Source organism: Alexandromys fortis, unplaced genomic scaffold (genome assembly GCF_014885135.2).
Source record: "Alexandromys fortis isolate MF-2015 unplaced genomic scaffold, M_Fortis_MF-2015_v1.1 scaffold_119, whole genome shotgun sequence".
NCBI classification, from domain to species: domain Eukaryota; kingdom Metazoa; phylum Chordata; class Mammalia; order Rodentia; family Cricetidae; genus Alexandromys; species Alexandromys fortis.
In genome coordinates this window covers 2,873,695-2,892,022 of record NW_026067991.1, presented here as the reverse complement: position 1 = coordinate 2,892,022, position 18,328 = coordinate 2,873,695, and the positions used below count along the sequence as shown (strand labels likewise).

Here is an 18,328-nt window from a genome sequence, read left to right as displayed (position 1 = left end):
ATAAGCTGACGACATGGTATGGTTAAGGGAAAGGTTTCCACTGTAGAATAAGAGAACAGCCAGAGGCAGGGCGATGGTGGCCTTTAATCCCAGCGTTCAGAGGCAGAGGCAGGCGGATCTCTGTGAGTTCGAGACCAGCCTGGTCTACAGAGCTAGTTCCAGGACAGGCTCCAAAGCCGCAGAGAAACCCTGTCTCAAAAAACCAAAAAAAAAAAAAATTTTACAGAGCAAAGGGATAAAACACCTCTTCGGTGATTTTGGAACAACAACAAAACAAAACATGAAATTGGACTAAGGTAAATCAGTCTTAGAAAATAAAAGGAGCTGGGCAGTGGTGATGCCTTTAACCCCAACACTCTGAAGGCAGGCGGAGCTCTGTGAGTTCGAGGCCAAGGCTACACTGAGAAATTCTGTCTCGAAAAACCATCCCATAGCCACTTCCAAATAATCTCTCAGAGGCTTATATTAATTATTAATACTTGACCAATAGCACAGGCTTTTTACTAGCTAATTCTTACATTTAAATTAACCCATATTTCTCCCTGTGTTTTGCCATGTGGCTCAAGGCTTGTCACCTCGTTTTCTACATGTCCTTGTTCGGTGACTGGCTGGCATCTCCCTTCATTCTGCCTTTCTTCCCCCATCATTCTCAATTTGATCTTTCTGCCTAACCTTGTCCTGCCTGGCTCTTGGTCAGTCAACTTCTTTTGTAGAATTTATGCAGTATACAGGATTATTTCACAACACTCAACTTGAAGATGGGGTGCCATGCCTCCATCCCAGCCTAGTCCTCTGCCACATCTCTGCAGGCTCTAGCAAAATCGGCCTCTGGTGAAGTAACCAGGCAACGGTTGTCACGGTCTTTCTAAGCTAACTAGAAGCTAATGAGGCATTGCTCAGCCCTGTGAGTTCCCAAGTCAGCGATTTTAAAACAACCAAGAGCAAACATAAGGAGAAAAGATCAAGATCTTTTTGTCTTTTCTTTTCTTTTTTTAAAATATTTATTTATTATGTATACAATATTCTGTCTATATGTCTGCAGGCCAGAAGAAGGCACCAGACCTCATTACAGATGGTTGTGAGCTACCATGTGGTTGCCGGGAATTGAACTCAGGACCTTTGGAAGAGCAGGGAATGCTCTTAACCACTGAGCCATCTCTCCAGCCCAGCTTTTCAAGATCTTAAGTAAGGATTCCTTCCCCGACCCATCTTCATTTGCCATTTGTGTGGCCATCATCAGTCCTACCAGCTTTTCTTTGCTCTGGGCATAGGAAGCCCTACTCTGTAAAGACCCTCGACTTGTGGCCTACAGGCATTCTCTCTGTTCAGAGTAGGCTTTCACAGGGTGATGATTTCAAGTCCCAAAGTTTGTTCACCCTTTGTTACATTGCAGTGTTCGACACAGCTATGTAACACACAATCCTGACCCTTGGCTACCTTCCGGTCTAGCTGGGGGACTGTGGAAGAGTACAGAAGATGAACAAAGTAGCCACCATGAGGAGTCGCAGTGACAATTTAAACTGTACATCTAGTTGGAAAGGGTCTGGGTATTTTCTGAAGAGTGACACTTAAAATGAACTCTAAGGACTTGATGAGATTTAACGGTTGAGGAAGAAGGGTGAGGTCTCTGCAAGGGGATGAGATATTATCAAAGACGTTAGGTAGCCCAGGCTAAGTCCTAGCAGCTGATCCCTTGAAAAGAGATATTAAAGAGCCACTGTCAAAGGATGAAGACTGAGTATTCCCCCAGCCTAATGCAGTCTCGGCACATACCCAGAAAGTTGTAATGACCAAAGAAAAATATAGTTGAATTGTGTATCCAAAGCCAGGCGCATTGGGGCACTCCTTTAATCCTGGTACTCGGGAGGCAGAGGCTGGTGGATTTCTGCCAGCTTGGGGCCACTTGGTCTACATATTGAGATCCAGGTTAAAAAACAACAGAAAGGGCACTGAAATCCAATAATCGGGAAAACTGTGCCATCGCTAGTAATCTGTGGAGGGAAATGCTCCCTTCACAGTGAGCACATCCCTTACGGAGAAGAGATCACAGTGAGCACACCCCTTATGGAGAAGAGAGCCTGCTCCACAACTGGGGGATGTTGGCTGGGTTGCACCTGATAAAGAGAAGAAAAGGCTAGGTGGTAGAGCCTGGGGCAAGAACCCAGCAGCCGGCTGCCACCAGAATGGCCCGAGTAGCTGGGGCTTCTGTCCCCCTTGCTCACCACCACAGACAGACAGAAAAGGTTCTTCCTGGGAGCCGCTGCTGACAGCATAGCTTTTCTTTCTCGGGAGGCACCCGTCCACTCCACACAATGATGACCCACGGCACTACGTTCCTGCGGTTTTAATCTTGGTATGCTCCTCTATCACAAAAGTGCCCCCCTAAAGTCTGGCGTGCTGGGCTGCTAACGTCTCAGAAGTGAGACCGCCTTCCACCATCCCAGAGCAGGACCACCATGCCAGCTCCCTGTCTGCATGCAACATCTGCAGCCCTTGTCCTGGTTTAAATGTGGCTTCCTGACATGTGTGCCATGGCCCTTGTGTGTTTGCCTGTTTTGTTTTTTGTTTTAAAGGCATTCTTGCTAGGCATGGTGGCTCTTGCTTTTAATCTCAAGCAGAGACAGGCAGACCTCTGAATTCAAGGCCAACCTGCTTTCGGTCAGACAGGGCTACACAGTGAGACCTACTTGGGAAATAATCAATTAAAGGTTTCTTTGTCAAAATGCTTGCTCCTCCTTCTTTGAAGGGCTTGGCATTGGCAAGGGCTGGCCTGCTCAGGCCTTCACTCTTGAACTTGACCACTGGTCTGTTTGGGGCTCTCTAGACTTACCCATAGCTTGCCTGGGCAGAGGCAGATCAGCATGGAACTGCCAGGATGCTTTCAATACTGGGAGGAATCCATAAAAGCTCCCTCCAAACAGCCTGCTGGCTGTTCCTGAAGAGCTCTGTAGGCATGGCCTGCTCACTTCGGTAAAAGTCGACCCCGCTTCAAGAATGTGATTGGGCCATCTGGACAGCTGTGTGGCCTTTTGGACACCATAGGCTCACAGCCGGAGCAGGGGAGAGGCATGTGGGGTGAAGCACACTGTGCTGTAGGGTGGCTGTAGGAGGAACATTGCATTATTCATCGAGTCACTCCCTTACAGCGGGATGGTTATAATTTTTTCAGCACAATGATTTACCTATATCTGGCTGTAGTTCCTTTAATCTTTAATTTAAATTTTAATTTAATAGTGGTCACATGCAAGAAAAAGGAGGATTAAAACTAAAGATCTGGGCATGGTGACTCACAGTTCCAGCATTCTTGAGGCTGAGAGAGGAGAAGCATCCCAAATCAGAGCCAGCAGGGGGTGGGGCGTGGGGTGGAAGGAAACAGATAAAGGAAGGAGCCAAACTCTGGAGGTGAAGATTAGTAATGGAAGAGATCTATTTACACACATCTTCATTGCTAATGAGGACAACAGAGGGCCAGTAAGACCACTCAGCAGGAAGAATCCTTGTCCCCAAGTCTGGTGACCTTAATTCCATACCAAGACCCTCTTGGTAGAAGGAGAGGACTCCCAAAAATTGTTCTCTGACCTCCACACGAATACCATGGCATGCTCCTGCATACAAACGCATGCATGTTCACACACAGACACATATAATAAAGTTTTAAAAATGAAAAGTGAAAACAAAAAGGATAATTTAAAAAAAAATTTTGTTTTTTGAGACAGGGTTTCTCTGTGTACCAGTCCTAGCTGTCCTGGAATGTGCTTTGTGGGCCAGGCTGTCCTCAAAATCGAGAGTTTGCTTCTGCCTCCCAAGTGCTGGGATTAAAGGCGTATGCCATCTCTGCCTGGCTAAATATAGTATTTTTCAAAACTCATTTTAGGGCCAGCAAAATCAACTCAGTGGATAAAGATGTTTGCTGCAAAATTTAATGACCTGGGACCACATGATGGAAAGTGAGAACCGGTTCCTACAAGTTGTTCTCAGACCTTCACGAGTACTGACTCTCTCTCTCTCTCTCTCTCTCTCTCTCTCTCTCACACACACACACACACACACACACACACACACACGAGCCTATGTGAAAGAAGTCTTGAATTTACACACTGCTGTGTAAAACGAGACCCAGAAGAGTAGGAACACCAGCGACTGTGTTAAGCATCTTCCAAGACTGACTGAACACAGGCACTTGCAGAACACTGGAATGTTGCAAGTCAGGAGCCAGATTATCTTGGGCTGCTTTTAGCAACCCAAATCACCATTTATTGCACCTTCCATTTGCCCTAAGATCCTGTGACTATCGGGTAAAGAACTCTTTTTCAGATGTATAAACAAGACCCTTAGCTTCCACCAGCCACAGGATGTCATCGCTGGCACCCGAAGCCCGCAGTGGAGGCTCCTCACTTTGCCGTAACCCACCTTTGTTTCACCAATGTGAAAACTGCCTTGATTTATAACTTCCTTTGTTCTTGCAAAGAAATCTTCTTTAAACCATTACCACAGTAGCACATGGTGCTGGGGGTAACCTGAATTCCTGTTCCCTGGCCATTGTCACTCAAATCTGCCTCCACAATAAACCTTCTTATTCCCTTTGAGGCAAGAGCAGCGTTCCTGTGTCAGCAGTCAGTGGACAAACCATCTCTTCTGCAAAAGCTATGTGTGAAGCCTCCACTACTCCTCAGATCTCACATGGCACTCCTGGCAGACACAGGTGTCTTTCCTGCAGTCAGGAGCCCGGCTCTTTTATGTTCTCCTGTGTCTTGCCTCACAGAGGAGGTTCGGTCTGTTCCTCACCCTGGGTACACAGCTGCTTCTTGTTCTGAGTCAGTCTGAGTCCTTCGGTCTCTTTCCTGTGGGCCCTGTGCTACAGTTTGCGTTGGGAAGGTCCCAAAGCCCAAGATGCTAAGAGCTCAGTCATCAGCCTTGGCATTTTGGGGAAGTGGTGAAGTCATGGATGTGGCTAAGGGAAGCGAGCATGAGTTAAGAGGGATTTGTGGAAACTGGCTCCGAAGGACGTGAGGCCTGGGACCGAGTCCATCCGTGGGAAAGCAGCTCACCTGCCTCAACACAGGGCTGTGGCTAGTTCACCTCTCCACTCTCCTCATCAGGATAACAGCGCAGCCCCCACCACTGTGGAACACTTTCAGTCGTCTACTTAGCCTTCCGAAGTCTACCGCAAGAAATGCGGACAGTCACACACACTTAGCGGCATCTCATCTCACCTTCACGCCTTAGGAGACTGAAGTACATGACAAACTATGTAAGCAAAACTCCTGAACCATTTTTAAAGCCGGGATAAGTCCACAAAGACATCACATTTAGAGGATCAATTTGCGCAAACCACTAGAGATTAGAATCTAGTATTCAAGGAAATGAGTTTCCAGGCTAGGAAAGCTGGGGGTGGGTCCTCAGAGTGCATCCCGACCAATCTCTAAACTGGAAACACTAAGCACACGGATGAAGTGCTCCCTGACAGTGCCACGTCCAGGTATGGCCAGTGGAAGGTAACTGACAGCGACATCAGCCATATCTTCCCTTGGGCAAGTCAGGAGTGGCCCGGTTGTTCAGGCTCTAGGAGCCACTGGGCAGCTGTGTGGAGGTTGGCACACCCACTGGTCTTTGTGGTTACTCACCTGCATGGGTTTGCCCATCCTCAGTCAAATGTCAGAATCTTCCCATGAACACCAGTGAGTGCGAGCACGTGGTGATGCTCTTCCAGGCTCAACCTGCAGCGCTCCTGAAATGCCAGCCGGGGAGACCTGAGGTGGGGAAAGGATGGACGGTGTGGATACTGTGACTTGGATAGTTTCAAATAAGGCAACATCATAAAACTGTCGAGTCTTTAATGTCTGCTGAAACTGAAAATGGGCCGGGCGGTGGTGGCGCACGCCTTTAGTCCCAGTACTCGGGAGACAGAGGCAGGCAGATCTTTGTGAGTCCAAGGCCAGTCTGGTCTACAAGAGCTAGTTCCAGGACAGGCTCTAAAGCCACAGAGAAACCTTGTCTCAAAAAACCAAAAAAACAAACACAAACAAACAAAAAGAACCTGAAAATGATGTGGGTTGTTGGCACTGAGTGCCAATATGTATTGAATCTAAGGTAGAAAGTATAACCTTAAGATATAAAGGCACAAAAAGGGGCTGAGTGCATGCACACACGCAGGCAGAACACTGTATACATAATAAATAAGTAAGCCCTAAAAAAAAAGGTGGTAAGAGGAGGATCAGGAGTGGGCCAGCTTAGGCTACATGAGGCCCTGTCAAAACTGAGCAAAATCCATGAGAAAGGCTGTGGAAAAAAGACTACTATCTGTAACAGGCTTCCCTCAGTGGGCTAGTCTATGACCATACCAAAAGGAGTTGTAGACAAGACTCTATGAACTTTAGTGCTAGCATGCTGAGCAACTACTACTAGATTTATTTAAATACTTGAACCTACTGTTTGTAGTTTTAGGTACTTATATGAAAGATGTAAAGCTTTAAAGAGAATCTGAAGGTTAGGAAATTCCCATAAAGATCTCTATTCGATAGTTACAATCTGATCAGTGGCTCCATGTCACAGCAGAATGGCTCCAAGTGCATCTTGGGAAGGCAGGTCCATGGCGGGCAGGATGTTGGCATTTACTCACTCTCCAAGACTTCGCAGGCTGGCCAAGGAGCCAAGCGCCTGGGCTGCAACAGGGGATCACAGTGTTCTCAGGAACAGTCTGGCCTGCTCTCTTTCCAGGTTAACCTTACAAGGCTTCACACACGGCCTGTCTCCATCCTGGATGTGGGACAGCTTTACTTACACTTGAGTAAAACTGGATTTTGTTTCACATTAGTAACCACTTATCCTCCCCGCAAAGAGTTCATGACTGTGTTTGTGTTCCTCATCCACATTTTAAAAAGTTGATGGTGGCTGGGCATTGTGGCACTCGCCTTTAATCCCAGCATTCAGGACAGAGCGAGTTCCAGGACAGTCTGGACTACACAGTGAGACCCCGTCTCAAAACCAAACAGAACACACCAACAACAAAGTGAATGGTTTTAGGTAAAGCTTCAAGTTAGCTTCCATTTTTATTAGATGTTTTTCTAAGGAATATATTACACTTAAAATTCACCAGCATAAATAAAGACTAATTTTAAAATCTATTTTACTTATTAAAAATGTAAACAAAAGGATTCCCTTCCCAGTGTCAACCTAATTTTAAAAAAGGAAAAAAAAAAAAAAATTCACCACCACCATCACCACCAAAAGTCTTTTCTCCAGCTCAGTCCTTCCTTCAGAATGAGCACCCAGACAGCAGAGCCTGGGGCAACGGTCACGGCCCAGAGAACGAGTGCCCAGTGAAGCTGGCTGTGAGGTGTGAGCAATGTCCATGACCTCCTGCAGGGACCACTCAGTGTCTGCAGAGACGGGCTCTTCTCTGATCATCTGGCTTCTACGTCCACAGCTGGGCAAGGCATGGAGCACAGACAGCGTCTTGGCTGGAGACTCCAGGAGGCTGAGGAGGGCCAGCAGTGACCAGTTCTTGTCAAGAGTCAGTCCTGGCTTTACCCAACCACCCTACTGCTTATACATGGCCACAATCGGGAAATCTTCTTTTCTCTGGGGGCGGTTGGAATGAGACAGTGTCTCTCTCTGTAGCCCAGGCTGGTCTTAAAATCATAATCCTCCTGCCTCTATCTCTCCCGTACTGGTATTACAGGCATGAACACCATGCCCGGTTCAATCTGTAAGTCTAATATTGAAGAAACATTAATAACATTTCCCGGAATACTCTGATAAGCTTACTTATGTGTCTTCTTAAAACTATTTACAACCCATACGACTATGTGATATCTTCAAATCTCAATAAACTCTAGGTCAACCTAGGCTGAAAACTAATGCTAACATAATTTATAATATTTATAGAATGCCCATTTGGTCTTAGAAATATAAGGATCCTGTTGGGAAAACGTAGGATTACTGGAAGGATGTTCTGCAGACTAATCAGAGGAGGCGACACAGTCTATCAAACGCTGCCTAGCTCCTTCTCGCCTTGCTCAAGGACCCTCACATGGCTTTGCTTCCTTCCTGCAAACTCTGAGAAAACCTGAGACAACTCACGTGGTATGCGTGACACCTAGGACCTTGAAACACCACGAGCTGCTTGAACTGAACACCGAGGTAGCCTGTTTTATAAACACTTGACCTTTCTGATTCAGGGAAGGGAAAACAGTCTACGGTCCCCCCCCCCCCTCCTTCCTGCCCCACCTCATTTCCAGCATGGAGCGCCCTGCTGGGTCTCCTCCTTAGCCACTGGTTTGGTCCTTTTGATGTGAAAGGCTGATCTGCCACAGAACGCTAGCACAGGCTGTATTGAGTTCTTCAGGTCAGATGACTTCTACAGCTAAATCTCCATCAGAATCTGACTATAGAGGGCTCTTCTTAGCTGCTATACTCAAAGTGACGATGAGCCTCTTAAATTGTCTTACGGGCTGTGACCGGGCTGTGACCATCTAAGTCTTGCTAAGTATACAATGTGGGATCACGGATGAGTGACTTCGCTCTAGTCTCACCAGAGAGGAGCGACTTCGCTCTAGCCTTACCGGAGAGGAGCGGACCAAGCAACTAGGCTAGGAACCCTCGGGAGTCCAGTGCTTCCTGACATGGACTGCATAAGTTTCACGTTTGTGCAGAGAAAACACTGAGACATCACATTCCAAGCTGAATAAATATATATACAAAAAACATCTTCTGTAACATTTTCTCCAGGAAGTCATTAGTGCAAATATAATTATATTAATTAAAAAATAAAGCAAAAATATATTTCAAGTATAAAAAGCACCATGCTTGGAAACACTACCACCTAAATGGCACCACTGCACAACAGTCAAAATGTGGTCAAACCTACCACTGCCTCTCAATACATTCCACTGACATTTTTGGTGAAATTTTTTATACATTTTGTAAGATGGTTCATAATCATCATAGGTATGAAAGTTTAATGTATATTTCTTTCCCCCCACCTCTAGACAGGTTCATCTCACTATGCAGCCCCAGCTGGTCTGGAACTTACTTTGACCAGGCTGGCCTTATACTCAGAGATCCACCAGCCTCTGCCTCCCAAGTTCTGGGATTAAAAGCGTGCGCCATCATGCCCAGCATACTGCATATTTCTTTCAACACATCCTCGCTTTTCTGACGTATGACTTAAAGAACACCGAACACTGGTGAAACAGGGTGATAGTCTACAGACCGCGAATTCTCTATGACTGAATTTGGGGACCCCCCCCCCGCTTTTCACAACGATGAATTCCTCTAACTTGTACTGTAGGCAGCACACATTTTAACTTCCTGCCTCTAAAAACAAAGGGGAGTTTCCCTTCATTCCGAGGCCTGCCGTCCTGCCGTCCTGCCACAGTATCGCGGTTACTGGAGTTACCACTTAGTGCCCGGGATTCACTCGCTTACACAATTTCTTTCTTCTCTTGATTCTCAAGACAGTGTTTCATGCAGCCAATACTCGCTATAAATTCAAATTCCGTATGTAGCTGGGTGACCTTGAACTCAAGACCTCCCTTCCTCTGCTTTCTAAGCAGGCTCCCATGCTTCCTTACATAGAACATTCCCTAACTATAGGCTGGATGGAATGGGGGGGGGAGGTTGGAGGTGTCTAAATGTCATGTTTCGTTCTAAACACTGTTTAACATTTACTTGTGTGTACTTGCTGTGCATGTGTGTGGGTCAGAGGAACTCAGCAGTCAGTCCCTTTCATCTTCCACGTGGTCTCCAGGATTCAGACTCAGGACAGTAGGCTTGGTGGCAAGTGTCTTTAGCTCCTGGGCTATCTTGCTGCTCCTGAAGGCTACAGAACTCATCACCTTTAGGGAGAAAGACAGGACCTCAGTCTTCATTGAGGAATGTCAAGGTTGAGTCACTGGAGGGTTGGTAAGCCCTGGAACCAGAGCAGAGCAGGAGTGTGGATCGTGGGAAGAGACAGACAGTTAAAGCAAACGTTATCTTCCACCTCTGAAGGGCACTGGGCCCCGTGGGCAGCTGGATGTCCAACCTACTCTTGGCTCTTTGGAAACAATCCAGATCACCTTATTTTGACTTGAGCTTTCCTTCTTGTCCATGAAATAACTTCCAGAGATTAGCTCTTCGTCTGTAACAGCTCAGTCTACTTGGATGTAACTGCATGCCTGTCCACGTCTAAACTCTTAATGTCCATAGGCTGAAAGGACCACTTGGGTTTTGGTAGATTTTTACAGTTCTTTTAACTATTACCCGGGCACGCACAATCATGCTGTCTTCTGTTTCTCGATTTCAGCGATCTTCCTATACACTGTACAGCACACTCTCCCATGGGTTTTCAAGTTGCTATGAAATTAATGAGAAAAGCAAGTGGACGTTGAGCTCAGACGAAGACGGCTTAGAGCCGACAGCACACTAGCAACAGCCTGGTGGCAAACGGGCCACACAGCTGGCAGGAAAGGCAAACACAGTTACGTCAGAAGCAAAACGGAAGTGACAAAGAGCATGATGATTTGATTGTCTCGTGTCCAGGTGCTCATTTAAAGCTTGTGCAATGGCGACGGGAATTCTGAAACCCCAACGACCACTTTTGTCCTTTGGAGGGTGGGACAGTCAACTTAGAACTCTGGAGTGGTCGGTCAGCTGCTCTGTGAGTGACCTCAGTGCTCAGGAACTTTTCAGTTAACACAAATGCTGAGGTATGTGGTCACGACAAATCCCACCGTCCGTCCTGCACTGAAAGGAGAACTCGCTGCCAGAAGACTGCACATCCATATGCACATCCACACACTAAGGAGCCTCGGGCACCTACGATTCCTCTCTAAGCTCCGAGGTGGCTGTGTGGCTGGAGAGTGACTGCAGTGGAGCTATGCGTCACAGTCCTGCTGCGGCTGGCACATCCAAGCCAGAGTCAGGGATGCCACCTCTGCCATCTCATCGCCTGCCAGGGCTGGCCCTTGCCCAGGTTTTGTGCTTTGTCCGTGGGAACATGCCAAAACTGTCATCTTGAGAATCCACTTTTCCGTTCCTAGTGCCACACACACAGAAGAAATCCAGCCAGCAGGGGAAATAGATTGCCTAGGAGGAGCCAAAGTGTGACCACCAGGCTAGAAGAACAGGAGCAAAGGTCTAGGGTAGAAAAAAAAAAAAGAAAACAGACATATGTTTGTGGTTTAATCACTCCAGTTAAATACTGAGAGGTGTGCAGAGGATTATGAGGTGAGCAAGGACCACCTTCAGAGGCTGAGCTACAGCTCCATGGTAGAGCACCTGCCCTGCATGCCTGAGACCATGTGTTCAATCCCCAGTCCTCTATAAACAGGGCGTGGTGTGCACTTCTGTAATCCAAGCACTCTGGAGGCAGACAGAGGTGAGGGGATATTATGAGTTTAAGGCTAACCTGGTCTACACAGAAAGTTCTAGGCCATCCTTGGTGACACAGTGAGACCCTGTCTAAAAATAAATAAGTAAATGAGTTTTAGTATTCTAAAATATATTGTTTCTCCGGGCGATGGTAGCACGTGCCTTTAATCCCAGCACTCGGGAGGCAGAGGTAGGCGGATCTCTGTGAGTTCGAGACCAGCCTGGTCTACAGAGCTAGTGCCAGGACAGGCTCCAAAACCACAGAGAAACCCTGTCTTGAAAAACAAACAAAAAAACAAAAAATATATTGTTTCTGTAAGGTTATATGAACAAACCGCATGAGAACAATAAAAAAGTAGAAGAATTAGTGGAGATAAAATTCATTCTATATTTATTTCAGAATATTAGCAGGTTTGTTTGTTTGTTCATCTGGGTCTCATGCAACCCAGGTAAATCTCAAACTCTCCACATAGTTGAAGATAACTTGAACTCTTGATCCTCCTGCCTCTGTCTCTCAAGTGCTGGGATCTAGGCATGTGCCACCACGCCCTGTTAAATATGAGCTTTATTGTTAGCGGTTTAGTACTAAAATGGTCTAATTCACAAGTCAGCAGCAGCAGGGATGAGACTCTGCTGTGGGCTAACTAGATGTCTCAGCCGAGCACACTAAAAATATCACATGTTAACATTTAGCAGGTACTGACTGTTTTAGAGAAACAACTCAGTCTGGGGATGCAGCTCAGGGGGCAGAGTGCCTGTCAAGCTGGTGTGGGGTCCTAGATCTATCACCAGCAGGAATAAAGCAAGTGTGGCAATGGTGACACAGGTCCACAGTCCCAGCACTGGGAAGGTGGAGACAGGAGGAAGTTAAAGGCACCCTCACCCTCAGAGGGAGTTGCTGTTTGGGACCAGCGTGAGCTAAATGAGAGGAACAAACACACACACACACACCACAGACATACATGCATGCGTACACAAAAAGATATAGATAGACACACAGATACATACACACAGATAGACACAAACAGACACATATACATTGCACACATACAGAGACACATAGAGACAGACACACAGAGACATACACACAGTCACATACATAAACATTCACACACACACATATATATACAAAGAGATACACAGAAACAGACACACACAGACATATACAGAAAGATACATGCAGAGACACATACACATACAGATACACAGGTGCACACAGACACACAAACATATACACAGGTCTTACATACTAGAGCAAGTGTATGTGATAGTTCCTAGCTCTCTGAACAGGTGGTTAGCTAAGACTATGCTCCAGTCACAGTCCTTGGCATGACTGTGCCCACGTCACCCCCTCACTAACTCAGGGTTTCCACTGCTCCCTACGAAGAGGGAGCAGGAGAGAGTGTAAGGTCCATGTGACTGAAGTGCACGGTGCCAAGAGTGTTTGTGATCACTGCTGCTGACCTCTGTCATATCCCGGAGCAGAAACATCATCATTTCAGCCTTGACTGGACTTGGCTTTCAAGCTTCTAATAACAGCAGGTAGCAGTTTTCCTAGAGGTCCTCAACTAGACAGAGAGGACCTAGGCCTGCTCCAGAACCCACGTCAGTATCTTCAGTTATGATATAACTAAAGTATAATTAGTTTCTTTCTGTATTTGATGAGCAGAGTTTTGTTCACTCTTAGTTTCCAGAAATAGTAAGTGTAACATCCAGTGCCAAGGCCTGGAGAGAGGGTTACCAGGTTCTCCACAGAGCCTTGTCTGTCCTTGCTGTACCACAGAAGCGGTTACCAATTCAAGCTTCTAGTAACATCGGGCGGCAGATAGAGGGAAAGGAGCTTGTCCTTCTCCAGGGCCCCTCAGTATCCCTCTTTCCACCAACTGTGAAGGGCACTCACCCAGAGGAAGGGCTCGGGTCAGGTTGGCAGCAGGAGGGTCAGTTTCCGGGGGACACTGCTCACAAAAGTCCCAGCAGGAGGGGCACAGTAGGTTTCCATTGTGAATCCAGCCTTTCATCTGAATGCGGACAGGGAGGACCTGCCCAGCCCGGCTACACAGATATGAAGTGTCTTGAACCCAAACCTTCAGACCTTGAGGAGAACAAGAAACCTTCAAATGGGGAGAAAAATGAAGTCAGTAAGAGTCCGGGATGAACGCGCACCACACGGTTCCTCACTTAGTGTCACAGCCATGTAACCCTACAACATGTCTGTCCAGAGCAGCACTGGGAGGACAGAGAGCTCTCACCCCCGGCAGTACTTGTGCCTTCCCAGAGGTATGCACACTGGATTCTAGCAGCTTAGTAATTGTTCTTTATGCCTGTGTTGTGTGTCTGGTAGAGAAACCAGACATGGAACTGCAGTTTTGGAAGCAGGGCTGAGCTTTACTCCACCTAGAGGTAATCCTCCTTCAGGGCAGGAGGATGAGGATGGCAAGGTCATTGCTAGACCAGTTTACATAGCAAGTTCCAGGACAGTCAGGGTTACTTAGAGACTTTGTGTGTGTGTGTGTTTTAAAAAAAGGTCCAGTAAACTGGGGACCTACATACGTGCACTGTAGTAAGTTCAGGTGCATGCACACACACACACACGTGCATACACACGCACACACACACACACACGTGCATACACACACACACACACACACACACGCACGCACGCACGCATGCACACACCACCACCACCACCATCATCATCCTCCTCAGCTAGAGTACATTTGAGGCCAGCCTGGCATTTTCTAGATTACTGAATGATGTGGGAGGGACAAGCCCACCATGGGTGGCGCCATTGTGGGCAGATGGGGTGGAGTTGAGCCAGGTGTGAGGAGCAAGCTAGTAATCAGTTCCTCACGGCTTCTGCTTTTGTTCCTGCCTTGAATTCCTGCCCTGTCTCTCTCCGTGATAGAGAAGAACCTGTAGCTGATCCAAACCCTGCCCTCCCAAGCTGTTTTTCGTCAAGGTGTTTTATCACAGCAACAGAAACCGTAACTAAGACCCTGGCATCTGTGAGTGGGGACAGGAAAATTCTTTAGTTGGGTGCCTCCCCCGTTCACAGAACCCCTACATCTAGATCAGTTCTCAGTAAAATGACATCGCCATCCAGCATGTACCTGCTGTGGTCCTCCCTTTGTCTCCATGCTGGAGGTCAAACCCGTCTGTGTGCATGCAAGGCAGACTCTCCCACCAGGCAGACCCCAGCTCCTCTATAGACTTTCTGACATAAAACTGAACATTGTTGCCTTACCAAACAGAACCTGCTCAAGAACAAAGTTACGTATTTGCCACTATCTCCTTAGGGTTTATATTCAGAAGTAAAATCACAGAACCTTTGAGTACATAACAACTTACTTTTACTTATTTATCTTAAAGCAGGGTCTCACTATCTAGCCCTGGCTGTTCTGGACAGCTGGCCTTGAACTCAGAGAGATCAGCCTGCCTCTGCCTCCCAAGTGCTGGGATTAAAGATGTGCACCACCATGCCTGCTTAGCCAAGTTACATATATTCTAAACAGACAGTTACAAGCAACTTCTCTCAAAGAAATGACAGCATTTTCACAAGCCCCAGCACTCACACTAATAATTACAAAACACAAGTGAGTGACAGTAGTAATCAGTAAATCATCTATAGAAGCGATATCAATCATAATCTAAGATATAAAATTATATATTGGAGTAGTGGCCAAACTCGCAGTTTACCTGGTAGCATCCACTACCCCAGTCTGGGTAACTGAGCTTCCTCTCGCACTGTTCCATGACAAACGCTGATTTCTGAAGCAGACAGACCGAATGAGGGCCGTACTTTTCTGCACCGTAGTTTTTAAACATTTCTGAAACAAATCCAAAGAGTCTTCTCAGACACTGACCATTAGTGTGAAGAATAAGAAACGAGACATTCTGTCTTCATGATTAAAAGTCAATGAAAAGACAGGAAGACAGCCAACTTGGGGCCAGCCTGGGCTACAGAGACCCTATTTTAATAGCAACAGCATGAAAGAGGGTTTAACAATCTAACTTGCTGAGGCGGCCTGCTCACGTCTATGGCCCCAGGTCTTAGAAGGCAAAGCAGGAAGAGCTGTGTCTGAAGCCAGGCTCAGAGGAAACTGCCTCCCAAAACAAAAACATGCAAGCAGATCAAATTTACTGAATGGAAAATTTCAGCTTAAAAATGATAAATAAGACTCCAAGCTCAACTGAGCTTTCAGAAAGAAGCCGATGTGAGAAAATTACTAAACCGGAAATGAGACTAAGTGGGCCCTAAGAATAGAGGTTAATTACCTAATTCTAGAAATCACAGAATTAACACCAAAGCAAGAGCCACTTCTGTGACGACTACAAATAAGGTGTCCTTTCATGTGACTCAGGGCAGGTGTAATATTTTGTTGTTTGGATTCTGAAGACAGTGTCTTGCTATGTAGTTCAGGTTGGACCTAGAACTTGTGGTCTTCCTGCCTCTTGCCTCCTGCAGGCTGAAATCTTTGTATCTTCAGTTTGTGGCACCCTCTGGAAACACAGATGACAGCCACAGACTAAAGCACAGCTGCAGGTGTAGGTGAATGGCTTCTTAGCAGGCGAAGGGACAAAGTCCCCAGACTCTAGTTACAGTGTGTTCTCTCTGATAGTTCACAAGCCTCGCGGTGGTGTTTTCATTATTTATTATTTGTGTCTGCACACATGTGTGAATACCATGGGGTTGGCTAAGTGTGCCAAGGTGCATGTGTGGCGGTCAGAGGACAAGTATGTGTACTTTTCTCCTTCCACTTTTACACGGGTTCCAAGAATCCAACTCGAGCCACCAGGCTTGGACAGCAGGTGCCTTTACTCACCGAATCAATTTGTCTGCCCAAGTTTCATGTTTTCCAAAGTAGAGAGTTTAAGTAGCCCATTTATTTGATTTTCTATAAGTTTTTTTTTAATTTTATGAGCTATGAAAGAAAATGTAAAATAGCAAAAGCAAGTCCTATGTAGCTCTCGTCTGTGAACGTCGAGCCTTTGAAAAGAACGCTGAATAGCGTACAAAGCAGGGTTTCCAGCCGACTGCAGTCCTCCAGCTGAGCACGAGGTCCCTTCGCTTCACATTCTCAGCCGCACAGCCTGACATAGCCATATTTTTAAAAAGTGGTGCTGAGCCTAGCTTTGAGACAACACTGTGGTCTTCCAGCCAATCCCCACGGGCAGACCCGTGCGTTCCTCACTTCAGCAGGGCACTGCTGAGCGGCTCCATCATTAGTGTCTGCAATTGGGCTGTGTCTGCAATAGGTGAGCGAGAGCAAAAACGACAGCGCTCACGTAAGTGTGCCAGGTGAGGCCCAAGCGGCAGCCCTGGGCTACACTCTACTCTAGCTACTGCCAAGCCCAATGCCCTGCATGTTCAGGACACTCTTCTAAAAAGGAAAGAAAAAGAATGGAAAAAAAAAATATATATATGATTTAAATGATCTAATTTTAATAAAGTAGAAATAAGATGATCTAATTTTAATAAAGTAGAAATAAGATGGAAAGAAAATGACCAAGTTAAAATTTTTGAAAAAAGATGGAAAAAATTGTTGTCCCCCCCACTTTTAAAAAATGTGTTTTATTATTTTATATGTATGGGTGTTTTGGTTGTATGTGCACCAAGGGCGTGCCTGCCTGGTACCTAAAAGGCCAAAAGCAGGTGTCTGATCCCCTAGAAAGGAGTTTCAGACAGTTGTGTGGGTGCTGGGAATTGAACCCAGGCCCTGTGGAAGAGCAGTCAGTGCTCTTAACCACTGAACTATCTCTTCCCTTGCTTTTTGAGATAGGGTCTCACTCTATAGCCATGGTGGCCTTAAACTCTCTAATCTTCTCACTCCAACCTTCCAGGTGCTAAGAGTATACGCACGAGCCACCATGCATAGCTAGTTCCCACTTTTTATTAAACATCATATTTGAGAATATTTGTTTAGAAACTTGTGATGGAGGAGGGTCATCTGTCTATGTGTTACTTTCATTGGTTAATAAAGAAACTGCCTTGGCCCTCTGATAGGGCAGATCTTAGATAGGTGGAGTAGACAGAACAGAATGCTGGGAGAAAGAAAGCTGAGTCAATCAGATGCTATAGCTCTCCTCTCCAAGATGGATGCAGGTTAAGATCCTTTCTGGTAAGCTACCACCTCGTGGTGCTACACAGATTATTAGAAATGGGTTAATCAAGATGTGAGAGTTAGCCATTAAGAGGCTAGAGCTAAGGGGCCAAGCAGTGTTTAAAAGAATACAATTTGTGTGTAATTATTTCAGGTATAAAGCTAGCTGTGCAGGAGCTGGGCAGGAACGCAGCCAGCTGCTTCTATCTACAAACTTGGTTAGGAGAATTGTAATGATTATACTTTTTATTGCTTTGCTGTCTTGTTTGTATGTATTGAAAGGAAATAGGTAATATGGTACTATCTCTTTCTGGCTACAGGACACAGTATTATCCCGAGATCTGCAGAGATACAGGGGAAAACAGGTTTCCTAAAGCACTACAATAAATGAGGAGGAGCCCTACAGGATCTTGCTCAATCGTCTGTTCATGCACTGGGAAAACACTACGTCTTTCTTATGTCTCCCGTAGGGACTCCAGAGACATGAAATGGTAGGAAATGCATGCTTTCTGCAGGGCAGGGGGAAGGTGAGTCCATGCTCGTGTCTGTGTATGTCGCCAGCCGTCCTCTCCAGGGTCAGCACAGTTCTGAGCACTTACTACTTAACTCTTCTTCTTGCTGTTTTTAAAGATTTATTTGTACTACTTTAAAGCTATGTGTACATGCACGTACGTGCAAGGGCCTGTGGAGCTCAGAGCGGGTCTAAGATTCCCTGAGGACAGAGTGAGAAGCAGCTAAGAGCTGCCTGGCACTCAGGGAAGTGAACTCAGGTCCTCTGCAAGAGCAGTAGGTGGCCTTCACTGCTGAGTCATCTTTCCAGCTCCCATTTAACTTTTGTAGTAATTTATGAGGTACATGATATATGGGCAGAG

The 18,328-nt window shown here is 46.3% G+C and overlaps 1 protein-coding gene across 1 annotated transcript in view; it reads right to left on the bottom strand.

Moving 5' to 3' along the window:
* Positions 1-7,016: 7,016 nt before the first annotated feature.
* Lmln (leishmanolysin like peptidase) overlaps positions 7,017-18,328 on the bottom strand; it is a 65,802-nt gene continuing 54,490 nt past the window's right edge. The window contains exons 14-17 of the mRNA XM_050159836.1: positions 15,368-15,506; positions 15,052-15,182; positions 13,256-13,466; positions 7,017-11,121 (exon numbers count right to left, since the gene is read on the bottom strand). Of these exons, the coding sequence (XP_050015793.1) occupies positions 11,021-11,121; positions 13,256-13,466; positions 15,052-15,182; positions 15,368-15,506 (582 nt within the window). The 3' untranslated portion in view covers positions 7,017-11,020. The remainder of the gene's footprint in view (positions 11,122-13,255; positions 13,467-15,051; positions 15,183-15,367; positions 15,507-18,328) is intronic.